Here is a 19,805-nt window from a genome sequence, read left to right as displayed (position 1 = left end):
TGTGAGTAGAACTTAATGATACAAGAAAGAAAGAAAAATACAGGACTTTATTCTGCCCCAAAGTGTGTAACCATACCATACATGACTACATTTCATATTGTAATACAAAGAACTAAAAGAACAAACTACAAAATTAGAAATTAAGAGTCATTGCATATGTGGTCAAGATAAATGGAGGGACTTCAGTAAAGAACTGAAACATACAGCAATTAGTCATTTAGTTACGACCCTGCAATAAAACACAATTTAGCAAAATAAGTGTTGTTTGCTTCCTAGTGTACAAGGACATACAAGGTTAGAGTAGAAGCTGAAAGCCATTCGTGCCATGCAGTCCTGCCTGAGCGCTGCTGTCCGGGGGCTCCTGCCCAGTACCCGCCTGCTCTGTCCCACACAGGCCCTGTCTCCTTTCCCACGGCACCAGTGGCCACCTCGATACCTCTCTTCTCACTTGAACACTGACAGCTCAATTCCACTTCCAGCTGTTGCCCCTTTGCTGCCCAAAACCAGCCTGAGGCATTGGCACCTCCTAGCCCAACACAGGCCTTGCTCTGGCCATCCAGAGCTGCCTCCAGCCGCTCCATCCACCCGGCCCTCCGTGCTTTCTGCTGCATGAATATAAGGCATTAGTTCTCTGCTATTTTACCAGTTGCAACATTTAATATTGTCCTAAAAGGTTACATCCATGTTCTGTTGTGTTACAGACACTGGGAGTCAGTGTGTTGCCCTCACCCCCATGGGGTGTTGGGGTTTGCTGCTGTTAAACCCGAAATGCAAATTCTGGAAACCTGGGCCGGGGAACAGTACCCGCTTTCCAGAGAATTCCGCAAGCTTGACCTACCTGATCTTAAATTACTTTTACAATCAGTGATAGACAGAAGCATGGCAATAACTGGGAAACTCAGTGGCAAGAGTGATTTGCCATGCTGCACATTAAACAAACATTTACAGCAAACGGTGAAAATACACCTTTAAGGTTACACAGGATTTCTGTACTTGACTGCTGGCAACAACAACAAAAAGATTTAAAGAAATGCCAGCCTTTGTAAGTGAAAATATAATTACTATAAAACAAGGTGAAATACTCAGTGTAATGCATTTACATTTTGATCAGTGGGAAGGAACAAACACAAAAGGCTGCACATGGAGTTCATGCACAGCAAGGCTGCATGTGCAACAAAGAGATTTTTAAGAGGATGAAAAAACCTGTGCTAAGGCCCAAAATACACCTGCCCATGCTCCACACCACCAGCTGAAAAAACTTCTGAAATGCTTTTACTTCAGTTACTTTTTAACCTTTTCTAACAGCCAAATCACCACATGACTCAGGGAGGCAAGAGCAGAGACAGATTTCCCTTAAACTGTAAATCACTAGAAAGAAAAAAAACAGGCCAAGATCGGGCTCTTTGAACACACAACATGAGCAGAACACACCACAGACCTTTCAGTCCTAGACATCAAAGACTGATTTCACCAGCCAGTTATAAAATAAAACAAAGTGAAAAACACCTTCATTTTGTAACAATAGTGAGAAGGGAGAAAGAGAGGAAGCAATGGAGAGCCTCAAAGCTTGGCCAAAACACAACCTGTACTCACAAGCTTGCAGAAGTTTACATGTCAGTTCAAGAACACACCCCCCTTGAGAACACCACTGCAAAAGCATCCTCTCTAAAAGTCAAAATTCAAGAAATTTACTTGTGACTTGGAACAGAGTATTGGAAAGAACACTTCTTGTGGTAAGCAATGGGCATTTTAATTGTGTATTTTTTATATTCTTTTGCAAAGCAGTGCAGGCTTTAAATTAAAAATAGTGAATCAATGCCTTCACATGGAAGTCATTTATATTTGATTACAAACTAGGGATCAGATCTGTGGCAGCTGCTGAACACACAGGATTAGCACCTTTTTGGACATTAGTTTCTGGTTATAACCCTAAACAATCAAGCCATAACTTGAGGGGCTGGTTGGATTAATTGTGGCATTCATTTACATAGTAAGACAAAACACTCAGTACGATCTGGTACATTCTAGTGGTTAATGGATTTTAAAATATGACAGTGTTTCTGCAGTGGGTTGGCCTTTAGGAGTCACTCTTCTTTTTGCTCTTCTTCAGGAAGGAAGGAGTGCGAAACTTCTTTTTCTTTTTTGATGGAGACTTCCCTGGAGATTCATCACTACCTGCATCAGCAGCTGTCCCCTCCTCAGCTGTTGGTGTTGCTGGCTCTCCAGTGGGTTGGGACTGGGGTTCCTTATTTTCCACTGCAGGTGATTCTGTTTGGCTTTTGGGCACATCTTGATCACATCTCCCTTCCTCCTTTCCTAAGGGAGGGAAGCCGAGTGCTTCCGAAGGCTCATCGGGGGTGAGATCTGGGAGGGTTTGCTTGAAAGTTGCAGCATCACTGTCATCTCTGTAGGTCTGGTCCTGCCGTGTCTCTGGTGGACGGACAGACAGTGACAGTCAGTTTACAAAAGTCTCCCTGGAGCAGGACAAGCGGAGCAAGTGGATGGTGAGCGCGCTCTATAAGAAACTAACATATTTACTTTGCATGAAAGCCTTTGTAATAGGGCTGTTCTCCAGCTCTGGGCACAGAAGAAATAAGATATTCCAAAGTTCTGTTTGTTTTTAAGCTGCTTCACACAGAACAGATAAAGCTGAGTTGCATCAGCAAGAAAGTAACTGTTTAGACCTTGCTCCTGTTTTACTTGTGACACTTGCAGGCAACACAAGATTTTAGTGCAATAAAGCAGGAATTAAACCTACAGTTTTCACTGGCATTGAGTAGAGTGTTTTGCAATTTCATACCTTTATTCTTATTCCTTTTGGAGAGATAAAACTAATTGCTGATTTGCAGTGATCCCATACATGCAAATCCATTAATTTCTAAGTTGTTGGCTTGCCAATTTATGATCTCAGTGAAGGGATTTTCGTAATACTCTTCCATGAGATCTGATATTGCTTCAAAATATAATTTCCTATCACAAAGGCTTCACTTTTTTTGCAAGATATGAGTACATATTATGGATTCCTGTAAGTAAAATCCATGTAGTTTATCAAATTAAATGAGCTCAGCAGGTTATGTGATACAGCTTGTTTTGTTTATATTTGTTTATTTATGAGCAAAACGCACCCTGTAAAAGGGAGCATTGAGAGTCCAGTGGTAACTGTATGTCCAAAGGGGAACTGAACCACTCCTCCCTCAACTGCAACACTTTCCCCACTCACCGCTGTGCTTTAGGGATGTTCTGTTTAAGGCTCCTCTTTGTGCATGGGGTCAACAAGGAGCACTTTGTGGAGCTCCCTGCAATGTTCTCCGTGCACCGCAGCCGAGCAGTGTCCCGTTAGCTGTGTCACATCTATCCCCATTGATGTTACATAAGGAGGAATTTAGAACAAAATCCAGGCCAGGCTCATTGTGAGGCACAAATGAAAGGCAACTATTTTTTCCTCCTTTCAAGATCTTGTTTGTTTTAATTTGAAAAGACTGAAGGCTTTCACAAGAATTTACAGAAAATACTTGATACTTTCACATTTTTCCTATAAAAGTGACAGTGTTCTTTTTACTTCTGCCAGATGGGATAAATAATCCTCTGATATATTTTAGAGGGCTCTGTTATGTGAATACCTGTTAGGAAACAAACATCTTTTGCCTAGAGCACCATGAACTTCTAATAGGTTAAATAAACACCACACACTAGTATCCAGTGCCAAACACTCGGAATGCACAAGTTAGCAGTTTAAAAGTTATAATGCAAGCAGGATTTAAATCAGAGCAAAAAAGAGAAAGCAGTTATGTACAGTACAAGCTGCCTCCTGAAGCTGTAGTTTAGTCTATGTATGGGAGACACAAATTCATAAGAAACACCAGTTATGATTCTTCACTACCATTACACTGCTTTTGGATTTCATTTGACTTTTCAGGAATTAACTGAAAACACTGCCGAGCTCTTCTCCCTGGGAGCCAGTGATAGGATGTGTGGGAATGGTTCAAAGCTGCACCAGGGGAGGTTCAGACTGGACTTTAGGAAGCATTTCTTTACTGAGAGGGTGGTGAGACATTGGAATAGGCTTCCCACCTACTGAGAGGTGGTCAAGGCCCCAGGCCTGTCAGTGTTCAAGAGGCATTAGGACAATTAGCTTTAAGTTTTGGTCAGCCTTGAACTGGGTCAGGCAGTTAGACTAGATAGTCATTGTAGGTCCCTTCCAAGTAAAAAGTATTATATTCTATTCATTAGTTGGCCCAATTTTTAGAACAGGCACCATATTGGACTGTCAGGTTTATTTTACTTTTTAAAAATTAAGCTTAAAATAAAGTTTTGAAGTTTTAAAAAAGGGATTAGAAATTCTTCAAATTAAAGAATAGGAAGCTACAGGCATTCAAACAGCATTTGCCAGCTGGCTTGAGGGTTGAATAAATATAAATGAGTTTATAACTCATTAACCCAGGACTGCTATTCTTCCCAGTTTGTCAAGTTCCCATCATCCTTACTAAATGGATTAACATGATGCTGGAATCAAGCAAACATCTGTTTATCTAGTTTGCTAAGGGCAATATTTTACCAGAATTTGGAAGATTTACAAATTCCACATTCAATAAAGCCAGCACACAATATGTAAACACCCTGCTACTCTACTGGATGGATTTCAGTAATGTAACTAGGAAGATTTAAAAACATATTTTGTGCTGCAAAATCTATTTACAGTTTAAGAACTCAGCATTACCTCAACATTTTAAAAGTTTTTTAAAATAATCATGTTTACATCTGTGCTCTCCCTTTATATATATACTGTGGTTTAAGAGCTTAAAGCATAACATCAGTACTGGTGTGTGTTTACAATCACATTATTTATGAAAATAAAGGTTTATGGGATTTTGGGTTGGGTTTTTTTCAACACAAAGATGTGGACAAACATACAAACTAGGCTATAATTGAGTTAACATAAAACACTTGACTGACTTCAGCTACACTTAAATAGAAAGAATATGATGAATCAAAGTTGAGAAGAGGTTGTATACAGAGAACATTGTCATTCAACAGAACCTTCCCCAACCAAGGTCACCATGGTGTGAACTTCCAGTTACTCTCTAAAATAAGCTTTGTATGTTTGTCCTGGAAAACTTATATAACTAGAGGAGTTTGCAACACAATTCTCTGTTTAAAAGAACTTTCAAGTTTTAGAACTTTATCAGTAACATCACAGGTGCCTACAATATAGTTTTGACTTTCACATCTATGACAAACACACTGACTTTTGGCTATAACAGGACATACAAACATCCTTATTCCTTTAAAGTATAATCTGAAGGAGCCCTGCAAAGCTAGCCAAAACAGCTGTAGAAGTTGCTGCCACCGAGTACTTGCTGTTATTCCTTGGTTGGAATTTGAATTCCCTACAGTTAACACAAAACATAGGAGTAGTCCCATATCCATTTCCATGCAGAAGTCTGCTGGGTAAATTTAAATCCACATCAGTGGATTTTGCACTGGAATAGATTAGGAACTCTTCTGTTTTGTTACCAGGCCCAAGATGTACGGGCAGCAGCAAACAGTTGGGGCAGAAACTCCCAGGGCTGTTTCAGCTATATCTGCCAGACAACTTCAGACTATTCCTTTTTAAATTGAGGAATCGGACACACAGATATGGAAACACGGAGGGTGACTTTCACAGTCTCTCTCACAGGGGGAGTGCACTTTAAGATGAGATCTGCAACTGCCTGGAAGTACATGGAATTGAGAACTAAAGAAATCAACATTTCAACTGAAAAAGCCTGCTTTTATAAAAAAAAAGCAAAACAACAAAAAAAACCCTTTGTAAACAAAATGCAAGAGTGAAGCAAAGCACAAAAGCAGGTCAGAGTATGGAATGATACTTACTATGGTAACAGGTATTCTTTAGCATATCCATCTCCTGTTTGTAACGCAGCCACAAGAAGAAAAAAGCACAAGTAGAGAATCTATGCATTCATCACAGCCATTATGTTACGTTAGAAGAATGGTTGCAACCATTCTTGTAGAAAACAGAATGAGATGAAGTAGTGAATGGCAGACTAACAGACAAGTGATATATCCAATGTACAAGGTAAAGGAAACAAGACAATAATTGGATTACACCTGTTCAAGATTATAATTTTATCCCTTTTTTAGGGAATTATCAACTTCAGCAGCCTGCTCTCATTTTAGTTAAAACTATGACATAAGGTGAGCAAATAATCAAATTTAGATTCAAATTGAGTAGGAAAAATATTTACTGAGGTGTAATCCAAGTACAATAATGTTTAAGAAATGTGCAACCAGTGAAGAAGATTTACCAAAGCATCTAGATATGTGTCCGGTTCACTATCAGACACTATTTCATTTAGTAAGAGTAATTATCTCACAGAAAATGTACAAAAAGGTAAATCAGTTGAGAAACACCAAGAGATGACAAGGCAGTTCTGAAGAGATGGAAATTTGTCTTTATATTAATGCACACTTCTTTATTATTGTAAACAAAACTCCTGTTAGACTCACAGTTCAGTGGAGTATCTTGTAGGTAGTACAACAATGAAATACAAGAAGTCATTTACTGTTATTGGCTTTAGTTCACGTACTCCCATGCATCAGTCACTAAGGATGCAGTTACTGGTTTCCCCGACCCCCACGGCAGCAGAACGTACCTTCCTCTATTTTAATCGGCGTACTGGGAGGAGTGCGAGCTGAAGTGGGGTCAGGGGGGCTTTTCTCTTTCTGTGGCCTGCCATCTTCTGAAGGCTCTGTAGGTGTAGGCAAAGGGAAATTAAAGAAGCAAATAAAACCTCTCAGCATGTGAGAAAAGAAGTGTCCTTTTGCTCCATGCATAAAAGATACCAATACAGTTTTCTGAATCAAAATTCTGCCAGGATATTAAATAATACCAAAACAAGCAAAAGAAAATTAAGTAATAGTTTGATACTAACAAAACTGTTCAAGTCACTGTTGTGCTCTGTAGCTCTTTTTGGAGTTGGTTTTTTTGGTTTTTTTTTTTTTTTAAGAGAACATGAATAATGAAATAATTTATGAATTGATTTATCATGCTGTTTAAAAGAAAACTTGTGAGGAAAAACCACAAGGAAGATATAAACAAATATGGAGAGGGGGATATATTACCAGGCCTACACAATATAACACTCTTTTGCTTGCTTTGTATTGCTGAAATTTGGAGTAAACAAAATTGCATCCCAAAAGAAAAGAAGACTGCACAGATAATCAGAAAAACATGCAGTAATTATATGATTCCAAACAGATTTCACAGTGCTTTGAGAATTTGTTATTAGTAAGGAGGGTCCCCCTTGCTTCCAGCTTTAAATAGCCCTAGATCCAAAGGAAAACATTAATAGAGTACACCATACATTGGGAACAACACTAAAGCATAGTTCCATCCAGTTCACCTACACAATTAAAGTGAAATCAGTCACACAGATGAGAGTCAACTGACAGAATCTCCACATGGTGTAGATAAAGAGGTTGTTCCTTGGATTGCAAGCGCAGCTGTACCCTGTTAGTAATACCTGAGGCCTCAGCCAAAAGGTCAGGATCAGACCTTAACGCTTTGATCACTGCAGTATGAAATTCCTTATGGGAGGACTTCTGCCCATCTGGCTCTTCTCCATTTACATGTGGGATGATTTGCTGCATGGTCTGACAAGAAACCCATGCAGCAGCAAACTGAATGTTATCTAAAGACTTAGACAGTGATGATACGTCACGATCCTGTAAAGTCTTCATATCTGTTCCTTGGAAGGTGTTTGATCTGCCTTTCAAATCCAGGGACTTTTTATCTGACGTGGTTTTGCTCACTGATGGTCTGATTTCTAAGCACTGCACTCTGTTCCCCAGCTGGTGTCTGTCTTACTAACACAGTCTCTCCTATTTTGATACCTTATCTAAGAAGGATGTGGCATTGTTACTGAGAGAATAAAGGTATGCAGTTAAATAGGCATGAGAGCACAGCATCCCACCCCACACCACCCAGTACTTCATAAACCAAACACAATGGTTCCTACATTGTTGTCCCAAAAAGCAGCTGCAGGGAACACACACTGCAAAGGAAACAGCACTTCCAGTTCCTACATCACTCAAATTCAACACACAGCAGCTCACAACACATGAGCATTGTAAGTATCATTCCTTAAAATTATACAAAAGTAAAGCAGGAGAACCACTTCAGATGCAGCAATGGCCACTTTTTAGAGCACAAATCTGTCATAATTCTAGAATAATTTAAAAAGTCCGTTTTGGTAGAAGTCCCCAAGATGTCACATTTCCAAGCAACAATCAAACATTATTCTGTATCTTCTCCATTCAATGTATTTCTCAAATCCACAAATTTCAGTGACTTAGAAACCTGCAGTGTTGCTGCTATAAAGCACCAGGATTCCCTCACCTTAGCCTAGGTCTAGGGCCAAGGGAAACAAAGCAGAACAAAACCAGTACCGAAACACTTTTTTGACTGAAGTTTCAATCTTTCAGCTTCTTAACAGCAGGAGTAACTGGCCCTACTGCCCAGTTTGTCTGTAAGGACAATTTTAGAGTGAGATCTATGCATTTTACAGAATACACTCAGATCACACATTTTATCTCTAATATACTTTCCAAATTTCTAATCCACACTGGGAAAACTGAAACTTACAAAAACTGAGTAATGTATCAATGGCCTTTGCAGGTAACCCACCTTACAATTACTAAGAAACTTGCTGGTACTACAGTCTACTGCAGAAAAATACACACACAGAGAAACCAACCTTCTGGTCCCTTCTGCTTTCTTTCTACTTCCTTGCGATATTCTTCCAGTTCTCGATCAGTGAGTTTATTGAAGGGGTTTGGTCCTGTTGTGCTCACTATGACTTTTGGTTGATATTCTTTCTCAATTATTGCCTTTGATGCAGTCACCAGTTCTCCCTGGCAAAAGAAAATTAAGATACATCTGCAATCAAGCAGAAACTTGCAGAACTCTTAGAGGTATAGAGGCTACAAAGCAACCAAAAACAAAACAAAAATATAACCTGGAAAATGCTACTTTTTCCTCTTTTAGATTAAAAAAAAAAAATCTATTACAGATTTTTTTTTTTTTTAAAATTTGATTCACGGGAGGTTAATATAAAGGAGAAAACAGGTCTCCAGCAGGGAATATGCACCATTAAGCAGTAAATCAAACAGCAGCCAAACAGCCTAACTGAATTATATTTGAAGTTACAAAAGTGTATCAAGTTTCCTTTTTCTCCACACAAAAGAAACATGACACCAGGCCCACCTGCATGGCAGTCTGGGCACAGAATACTTATAAAGGGTCAAGAACTCAGCTCACAGGTATTTTTGTTTCTGGGGGTTTTTTTGGTTTTTATTATTATTATTTTGCTTTGGGTTTTTGTTTTGCTTTGTATTGATTTAATAACAGAAAAGCCTAGCAGCTACTACATAACACCTAATAGATGTTATAGTAAAAAGCCATCTTGTATATGTTCTGTATACACCAGATTAACAGTTGATTACAAGCCATTTTTAAGTAATTAAGGTTAACTGTAATCTGATACAAGTTAGCATATTTAAATCTATAACATTTGTCATATAAGCCAGATAAAAAGTTATACAAATAAAAATACAACATTAGCAGTTCTAGGTACAGTAAGTTCCAGTGGACAAAAGCAGCTGCATCAGAGATTCTGTAATGTTAACGTTTTCAGTTTTTCTTCTCTAATCCTATAGCAAAGACTAAAGCCACTGGCTTTTCATTGTCTCAGGTACAGAAAATGCTTGCCTGGAGATAGCTGCTCTATCTCTCAAGTGACTTGTCTAAGCATTTGGTTTTTTCCATTGGAGATACAAAACTCTGACACTAGTCTGGAAATGACTGATGTGTGACCTGTGCCCCATGTCATGGTGACATCCAAACTGTCTTCATTGTCGAAGAAAGGTATTTCAACTCCATTACCCAATAGATATGGGCTACAGATTGACCCGGGTCATCTCCATATTCAAATGTTGTCTGTACCAACATTTAGAAGAAAGCATTAGAAAGCGCAGTTCAAAAATATGCAGTGCCTGAACAGAGAGACAAACATTCTGTCCCATGTCTACACTTCATGGACAAGCACAGGATGGCCACTGTAAAACTGAGGACGAAATTAGACAGAATGCTGTTTAGGATGGCAAGAGCTGCTTTGGACAAGTTGTCAGCACCAAAGAGGTGACAGACAAGAATCTCTGGATGGAACGAGGACAAGAGCAGTTCTGAAAGCCTAATGGGAGATCTCCAGAAATCTGGGCTAGAGCAATCCAGGAAGGTAAGATGGGTGTTAGAATCTATGCTGCTCTTCAGGAAGCAAACACCAGCTAGAAGTACCAAAGAACAAACCATGTAACAATAAATCTTCACTGTTAAGACCCTGAAAGGAACTGCAGGACAAAAACATCTCTAAAATATTACAGATCGCTTCCATTTCTCCATAAAATAAGAAGAAATTTCATTTTATATGCAGAATGTCAGTAGAATATCAAAAGCCTTTTCTCAACTATATCCATGAAGCACTGATTTCATAGTAACAGCTTTCCTCAGAAGATAATACATAAAAAGGTCAGATAAACATCAACCTTTGTACAAACCCTAATTGTTTTGTAGAAAATTCAAAACACCCCTAAAACTACAGGTCTCAGCTTTTAATGATGGCAGAAAACTGATGCCCATGGAAATTTTATATTTCCCTTTCTATCTTTGCCCACGCTTCAAACTAAGTCCATAGTTTTAACTGAAACTCAGCATAAGTAGCAGGACCTTGTAAAGCGCTGATCTCAGGCAGAGTTTCTAGAGTTTTCTGGGATTACAAAATTCAAGAGAGGAACAAGACACACAGTACCCATTAGTATCCCTGGAATTTCTAAGAATCTTTGAATGTTACAAGTTAAATCCAGAGTCACTGGGTAGAATAACTTCTAATGAAATAGAATCTTACTGAATGCCTGTTGGTTTAATCATGATAAACAGCAAGACAGGCAGTTTGCAGATGCCTGGTGCACTGGCATGACATGGCAGTATCTTTGTTAAATACTAGGAATAAAAGCAGCAAATCAAGCTTATCACGTTTATTAGATTAAAAAAAAAAAAAAAAAAAAAAAAAGAAACCCTCACAAAAGACACCCACAATCAATGCAAACAGTATTTGCACTTGCTGAGTAGCTTTGACCCAAGAGAAGTAGCATTGAAAAGATCAGAGGCAACAACATTGGATCATAAAACCAGAAAAATTATGCAAGAGACCAGAAAGGAAAACCTTCTATATGCTGAAAGCTGATTCCAGATTAACATATCCAGTTTTATTCAGTATCAATAACATGGAAGCAGTTCAAAGGCCACTAATGAAAATGATACTGGTAGAGGGACTGAGTGGGAAATAAATTATAGTAGTATGTTAGTAAGTCCTGCAATGTGATTATTCTAAATCATGTAGAATTCAAGAAGCATATATGTTTTACTTCACAGAATAGGCCACAGAGCAGTGTTCTATGAATTCAAATAAAAATATATAACACAAAATGAAACATGGGACAGAAAGAAAACAAGTGTAAAGGACTAAAAAGACAGTACAGAATACATTTCCAATTGTTAAATGTGACACTAAAATAGACAAGACTTTGCAGAGCTATCAACCTGACCATGCCATTCAGAAATTCCTAAGAATGTTCAGAACAACTGAACAAGAAAATTGGTCTGGAGTTACTTTCAGTATTAAAGAGCCTGTAGAGACAGAATAAATTCCCATAGACTCACACTCTGTTTCAACATAAGATGACATGAAAAAAATTAATGTTCTAGTGATCTCATCTGGAGTATGTTGATACTAGTACTGCTTTGATGATGATTCTGAAAGTATTTAGATGACTATTTGAAATTTGATTGCATGTGTATGCACCCAAATATCAACAGCATTTTCTCCACTGTAAGAAACACTGGATAGATTATATTAATGAAGAGAATGCATTTTCACTCTGTAAGGGCATACATTCTCACAGACACAAAGGGAAAGCCGTTTATAGCTAATGATACACAATATACCTTCATATTAAATATGGACCTCATACTTCCTACATGAAAATTTTAGATAATCAAGTCATTTTGAAACTTCTACACTAAAGCTGGCTTTTAGAGAAAAATTCAAAACTGACCATTATTTAACAGGCAAGCACTTCACCTTGTTCTCAGGGATAAATATGACCAAAACTGACACTTTATATATGCCAATTCTTCTCTCAATCAGACAGTGGGTTCACAATAATTGTCTAAGTTAACAATTGCTCCTAATGCAATCTGATATCAATGCAGTGCCTTTATCCAGAACACCAAGATTCCTGAGGTACTGTTCATGTAGAAGCTGATACTCAAACTCAGTGCCACCTCTGGGGCAGCACTGAGAGGGTCTGCATTACAAACAAAGCCACTGAAGTTCCATTCTAAAGGAAGAGACACAAAATGGGTGAATCCCCTTCTATTCAAAATTACTGAAAATTCACGTGAATTTATTTTATTTAATATGTGACTGCAGAATGGTTGTTGGTAAGAATAACCAACATTCCCTGTCAATCAGCCAAGACTGCAGCAGAAGCTTGGTTAACCAAGTCTGAACAGGAATAAAATTACGTGATGGACAAGGAGGTTGTGTTGCAACATGGCCAGGACTTCTCAGAACATGGGTAAAGCAAGCGAAAAGGCAAAATGGAGTATTCACTGCTGCAGCTGTAGGCACAAGAGCTCAAAGCAGTACATGCATACTGTACACAAGGAAGGATTTTTTCATCCAAAATAGTGTGCATTAGTATTTGATAAAAATCTCAATGTTAACTGAAAATGTAATACCTTGTGTTGCTTCAATTACATGAAACTTTTTACATAAACTGTCATTAAGGGTCAAAGAATTTGTCAGCTGAGAACTTGTAATTATCTGGTACCTAAAAGTCCCTAGGTCCTTGATGTACAGGATTCTTCAGTTTCATTGAAATTTTCAGGTGAGGGCATCATAAGATTGCTTACACTTCCTTTGTTCCACAAAACATGATTGTTTTATGGCAGAATCTTTCTAGGAAATTTCTCTAGTGTTTTTTTTTGTTGCTGTTAATTTTTGGTTCATTGGATTTTCTGGTTTGGGTATCATTTTTTTCAAAGGAGGTTGTTTGCTTTGGGAGTGGTCTTTGTTTGTTTTGGTTTTGTTTCTTGGGTTGTTATTTTTTTTTCCCCAAACAGGAAATTATTAAACATTCAGGTCACAATCCATATTAAAATAATAAAGATTATTACATACGCCACTTCTATTTCATAATCACTCCTGTAATTTATATTGTGATCTAATTTTACACACTATTTCAGGCAGAAAGCACTTTCATGACACCACAAAAAACTGAAACAAATAATTTGGACATCCAAACCCTAACATGACACTACTGGATAAAATCACATAACCAATAGACCATTTGTTGGTTCGCTGCCATCTCTGAAAATGCATGTAAACTACCTGACTACTTTTATAGCAAACTTATGTCATTGTTTGACAATAATACTTGAAATATATCACTGATAAAAAAAAAATCTGTGTTGAGATAATTATCATAAAAATAATTTTTCACTTTGAAGGTATTATTAAGTAGAAAATAAAAGCCATGCACTGCCTGGAAGAATTTGGCTTTACTGTATTTTTCATCTTAAATGCAGAAATGGTGTTTTATTATTTTTCCTTTAGGAATATGGACCAAAAAAACTGCAATGTGAAAAACATGACTATCTCAGTATGATTCAAGTATCTATAACACAAACTGGCTCATTACACTAGAAAGTGTTATAAAACCACAAGGTTTCCAACAACGGTGTAATTTAAAGTATTCTGGTTTTTTTTCATGCAAAAGCTATTCTGATAATGAGGTGTTTAGGCATGACCTAAAACCAAGATTTAAAAATCTTTTATGTAAAATACAGGAGCAGAGGAGGCACTGATGCTTATTTACACACTGTGCTTCCACACTAGATGTGCTCTAAGAAACTTTATTTGCAGTGTGCAGCTGCTCCATTCAGTCAGCCCCAAGGACTGCCCACCCAACATGCCCACACCTCTTGAAGTGATTCTGTATTTAACATATATCATGGAAGCACAAACATGAATAAAAGTGTGAAAGCCAATCGATTTTGCAAGTGTGGGGCATTACTTAGCAACTCTTGCAGCTAACTGCAGGAAGTTTTAAGGCAGCCAGGCGTCTAGCGCTCTGAGATCAAGAGTTGACGGTGTTTGTCACGTAACATACAGAGTATGTGGTATCCTCAGAACTACACTGATGTGATCAGGCCGAGATTAAGCTAACTAAATTGATCTCAAATTAGAATAATTCAACACTAACAGCATGCATACAGAAACCCTCTATATGCAGAACCTGATCAGCACCTTAACCTCACCAGCTTCTACAGACAAAGATCAAGATCCTTAAGACACTCTTAACAGGGTAAAGTAACGGTTTGCATCATCGCATATGCATGATTTGAAGATCCATCTATTTTCATTTTTTAGAATTTTTTAGCCAAATAATTTCTAACAGAGGAAAAAGGTCAGGGTAAGGAGAGGTTAAATGAAGGGTGAACAACAGTATTTAGAGCAGTATGACAGGGCAGTACCTTTCTAACAGACAGAGATTTAGCGGGACTAAAGGCCTGCTCTGTGAGATCGAGCCCTTCAATAGATTCCGTACAGTCTGAGAGGGGAGCATCCTGCAACAGTAAATTGAGTAAACAGAGCAAACCAAGCCCGGGCTTTAAAACATCAACCGAAAGCATTGTGATGCTTGCTAAAAACATGCAAAGAAACAGTAACTGGTAGATGAAACTGCATATGAGAATGAATTGACATGCACACAATATGACACCCAACATGAATAATGCTGTGGTCATGATAAGACTCACCAAACTTTAAAAAGTATATCAGAAAATACTTATCTGGGGCAGTTGAAAGCACTTGGATATAAAAAGTTTTATTCAGCTATACAGTATAACTGTACAGCTCTAATTCTTACTTTACTTTAAGCTATGATTTACAGTCTTTTGTATATCCAGATATACTGCTTTTAAGTTTCATTGAAGTAATAGCTTTTTTCCCAAACTGCTCTTCAAATAAAACATTATGAAGCATGAAAACCCGTATTTAACACAAAACACTACTGCCCCACAGTGAGCCTGCTGTGCCCAGTATTAATCTTTCAAGATACATAAATTCAGAAATCAAACAAACAAAAAGCTGTCACAAAGCCCAACTAGTTTTGAACAAGAATCTAACCCATATAAATAAGGCTTCTGAATTTCATGCATTACATTCAGCAAAAAAACCAAGAAGCATCCTCCACAGACATGCTTGGGCCACATGGCTGAAGCCTCTAAATTTCTGACCCTGAGCACTCTTGCAAAGACAATGGTATTACCTCTAAGACTTACCTTATAAACAGTTACTCTCTGCCAATTAAAGAATAATTTCACAGTGATATATCAGGTGAAAGCAGAGGATATTGTAGATTAAGCTAACAGTTTTAGGAATTTAATACTCTCACCTGTACAAGGCTCCTGTCCACAACTACCCCAGAAAGAACCTGTGACTGAGGGCCTGCTGTTTTAATATCTTGCAAATTTTGCTCTCGGATCTGTAAAGGAAAACATCAGAATGAACAACAGAAAAAAGTTCACCACATTTTTGTATTTGAAAAAGGGGTGAGTGAACCTGCCAACAGGCAACACCCAGTGCTGATTGCTGTGGCCATAGAGCCTTCAAATGAAGCTGAGCTTATAAACATCACTTGAAGGTAAATGTTCAGGTTCCGGGCTGAGTCCTCGTATTTCTCAGAATTTAGTCTAAGTACCACAGAAGGTGTTGTCTTTCGCTTTTTAGTACTAGATCATGGTAAAACAGGTAACAGACAACTCCAGTTTGTGAAAAGTGAGAAGAAATATAAAAACTACCTCTGTGCTTTTCAGTCTATTGTACCTGACCAGTCATTTGCAGGTTTCTGTCATTAGCTGTTAGCTACTGATATGGCACCACAATATCATCTCCCTATAGAACTCATTGTAAAACACTGCACAACTTTCCATTTTTGCATCTAGTCAGGACCACATCCTCAAAAGGGCATATAAGTAATTTCTCTGTGCATAAACTGACACTCAGGAGTTCTCAAAAACACCCCTTTTGTTGCATCCTATATACCTCCCAGCTCTTTTCATACAGAAGATTGGAAAAGAAATTGGATCTTTAAATCCAGGTATTATCTATTTAAATTAGATATCCTACAGTAGTAAAGAATTCATAACAACTGACTCACAATTTATTTGTAAAATATTCTGGTTCTTGTACCAAGATAAATGAAGGAAAGCATTCATCTCAAAAGACCTCCACTTTTCAATTTATAAAAAATATATGCATACAAATACACAAACAAGAAATATTATTAATACTTGGTATTTCAGAAAGTGCAAAGATCTCCCATAATTTTCACTTGCTTCTAATTTACTACCTTTCTTATCATTGAGAAAGACTTACTCCTCTTAGTCACTTCATTCAAATTTTTAATAAAGCAGTATTTTGTGTTTGAAACACAAAGAAACTTCTTGGAAATTTCACCATAATCCTCATTTCAGATGATTATTATCTTACAGTGCCAAGATTAAGTGCTGTCAGCCATATACAAATTATTTTAGATTCCTGCTAGTACCCCTGCACACAGCCTCTTTGACAGAATGCTAACTCCCATGTTCCACATGGCCATCAGTTAGAGGCATCAAAACAATCCAGTAAAGTATTAACAAGATATCAGGGCAATTTTATACTGTAAAAGAAATAAAGTGAAAACACCCCAAAGCATTCAGTGCTTTCCTGTTGGTAGATTGGTGACAAGAAGATTTGAAATTGAAAAACAGGAAAATTAACTGCAAGCTTATTTCAAGAAGATTAACTTGCAGTTCCAAAGACAAAAAAAAAAAAAAAAAAAAAAAAAAAGAGTCTGCAGCAATCACAGCATATTATAATACAGTTGAAATATGGAGAGAGATGTATAGATTACTTTTTCCAGGACACAAAATTTCAACTGGTATTACCAAAACAGGAAAACAGGTCACTAATGTAGAACTATGATCTCAGGGTACAGAATTACTACCATAAACTCAGAGCTGGCTGTTTCAGAGGTACCCAGCAAATGGTCTAAGAAAAATGAAAGTCTTCATGTAGTGAACTGAAATACCAACTTTTTCCAAGAGGAGTTCAGGACACTTAGGAATTGTTTCATTATTTCATTATAAAGGGACAGGACAATACCAGCACTGTGTTGCTTATTGAGCTCCCAAAATGTCATTATAGCAAAGTAAGTTAGTTCATTACAAGCACACCACTTAATTGTAGTGATGACAAAAAAAAAAAAAAAAAAAAAAAAGGTTATTTACTGCTATTACAAACCTTGTTCCTCATTTCTTGGACCTCCTTTGGATTGGTGTTCAATGGAACAAACAGATTAGGGACAGCAGAGGTGGCAGTTCTATGTCCATCCTCTTTAGTCCACTGTAACATCAAGAACAGTTGCAGAGTCAGAACTGCTGTAATGGCTATGGACACTCAGAGCAGCAAAGTCACATCACAGTCGATCATGCATCATACAGAGCAGAGAACTGAACCAATGATTGCATTCTTCTATTCAGTCCTAAGACTAAGTTGCTTTCTTCTTCAGTCATATAAACTGTACCTTCAGCTACATTTCTAGAGATCAGAACCATTCTATCAAGTCAAGTTAGTAACAACAACAACTAGAGAGCCAGTTAACTTGCAAATAACTTCCACCCAAAACAATGCCACTCCTATGCATAGTTCAGAGACTCTGAAGACTGAAGGGTTTTTAAGTTGGTTTTCTGTGCACTTGACCACACTGACAGCTACAGTGTTTTGTGTTTCTAAAAACCACCTAGTTCTCACTTTATGAATAAACATATTAATACAGGAGTAGGAAAATGCCAACATAATTACTTATTTTTAAGGACATTTTAAGTTAGAAATTTCTCAAATATGAGTTCATATTTGTTTAAAAAGGACACTACTCCTTACCCATACAGAAGTACAGCAAGATCTAAGACATGAACTTTGAGATCATTATTGCTGTTTTCATTTTCATCACTGGGAGTTTTTACAAAATAACATGAGAGAGACAGAGAGATCATTGATTCAATCCTCTGGTACCCAACAAACATCAAAGCGAACTTAAAGCATAAGATGACAGAAGTATGAAAAGCAATGTGATGTCACTAACCAGGTTTAGTGAATGATTCTGTACTGTGAAGCAAGAGTGGGCATCACCAAAGTTTTGCATTAAAACAAGCTACTTCAGCAAAATGATCTGTTACCAGAATTAGTTTCTGCACAAAGAGCTGTACCAGCACAGCAACCTAAAGGAACAGTTTGGTGATGTCGAATATTTTATAACTCATAGCTCAGAAGGTTACAAAAATATCCCAAACACAAGCTTTAAGCGCTTCATGGGTTCTTCATAGAAGGTTGCTTTATTTGATCTGTGCATTTAGTATGGAGTTCTGTTTAATTTGATGCATAACTAACTCTTTATCTTGATATATTTACTTTGTACGGTGTCCTAATTTCCAATCACTATTGCATAGAAAATGCACTGAACAGTAAAGCAAACCTGTTTATAGAGCAAATGCTATGCATTTTTTCCTGAGTAACTTCAAGAAACAATAAGATAGCCAGAAACTGTCAGACTTCAGAAAGCAACAGAATTTTAAAATGTTTTGCAACTGTAAAGTAAAAAATGGAATGAACATGGAGCTGTGAAATACTCACTGATGATTATCTTCTCAGATAAAAACTACTCCAGCTTTTTATTAAAGATAGTTTTTAGTCAAAACAATATATAAGCAACCTCAATATAACAAGCTACTTTTTCTATAGGTTAATAGCAAGCATTAAAAACTTTAAATACACAAACCTGTTATACTGTAGGAAATTATCTATTGCTTCAGTATATCATTAAACAAGACTAGTTTGTGACAAAGGATTTTGCTTCAATCTTTCACTGATAATTTCAAATATGAAATACTACCAACTTTGTGAGCTGAGGCTGAAAAGCACAAACTACTCCAAACATACACATAGCCTTAAGCTGTGGTAGAACTCTATTTGATCAAGCTAAACCTGCATCACTGTAGATGAATATAACAAAACTGTATTTCATCAAGGTAATTCTATAATCAAGGTTAAATGATAATTTAGCTTAGTGACATGTTGATTGATAGTACAAACAACAAATGTATTTATCAATTTCTTAAACCAAAAAACACCACAAAAATACCACAGAGAGAGATCCTCTGTTTTTTCAGGACTTCCTACATGTTAACACTATGTATTTTAGTATACACGTTGCCTGAGGAATCATTGCATAGAAGTATCCAAAATATAGAAAACCCTGAGTGTATTCAGAGGCATAGCAGAGTTTTGTAGGGATAAATAAAAATTACGGTGTTCTGGAAAAAAATAACGTGGTGGGGTCTTTTTCAAGAGGTTTTTTTTCAAGTTGCAATAGTTTTATATTTTTAAGGCTCACCTGTAACCATACTACTACTATACATCGTACCACTACCAAAGTACTACTTAACTACTGTAGTTGAGCTTGACATCAACCATTACAAAAGGTTGTATGCGTGCAAATCCCTGCCTTCAGTTTAGTCGCTCTGTATATACCCAAGAAAATATCAAAACCACAGTTACACACCAACAGCTAACAATGTC

General features: G+C 37.3%; 1 protein-coding gene across 14 annotated transcripts in view; it reads right to left on the bottom strand.

Annotated features, from left to right (window-relative positions):
• Positions 1 to 28: 28 nt before the first annotated feature.
• Positions 29 to 19,805, bottom strand: part of ADD1 (adducin 1) — a 63,234-nt gene continuing 43,457 nt past the window's right edge. For 5 of the 14 annotated variants that reach the window (XM_048303928.1, XM_048303934.1, XM_048303931.1 and 2 more), the window contains exons 11-17: positions 17,472 to 17,573; positions 15,580 to 15,669; positions 15,467 to 15,484; positions 14,657 to 14,749; positions 8,757 to 8,913; positions 6,654 to 6,749; positions 29 to 2,430 (exon numbers count right to left, since the gene is read on the bottom strand). In XM_048303928.1, the coding sequence (XP_048159885.1) occupies positions 2,078 to 2,430; positions 6,654 to 6,749; positions 8,757 to 8,913; positions 14,657 to 14,749; positions 15,467 to 15,484; positions 15,580 to 15,669; positions 17,472 to 17,573 (909 nt within the window). In that variant the 3' untranslated portion in view covers positions 29 to 2,077. Of the gene's footprint in view, positions 2,431 to 5,870; positions 5,906 to 6,653; positions 6,750 to 8,756; positions 8,914 to 14,656; positions 14,750 to 15,466; positions 15,485 to 15,579; positions 15,670 to 17,471; positions 17,574 to 19,805 lie in introns of those variants that run through there. The other 9 variants (XM_048303932.1, XM_048303936.1, XM_048303939.1 and 6 more) reach the window with 5 other exon arrangements.

Source organism: Corvus hawaiiensis, chromosome 5, assembly GCF_020740725.1.
Source record: "Corvus hawaiiensis isolate bCorHaw1 chromosome 5, bCorHaw1.pri.cur, whole genome shotgun sequence".
In the NCBI taxonomy this organism is placed as follows: domain Eukaryota; kingdom Metazoa; phylum Chordata; class Aves; order Passeriformes; family Corvidae; genus Corvus; species Corvus hawaiiensis.
This window is presented reverse-complemented; position numbering and strand designations above follow the sequence as displayed.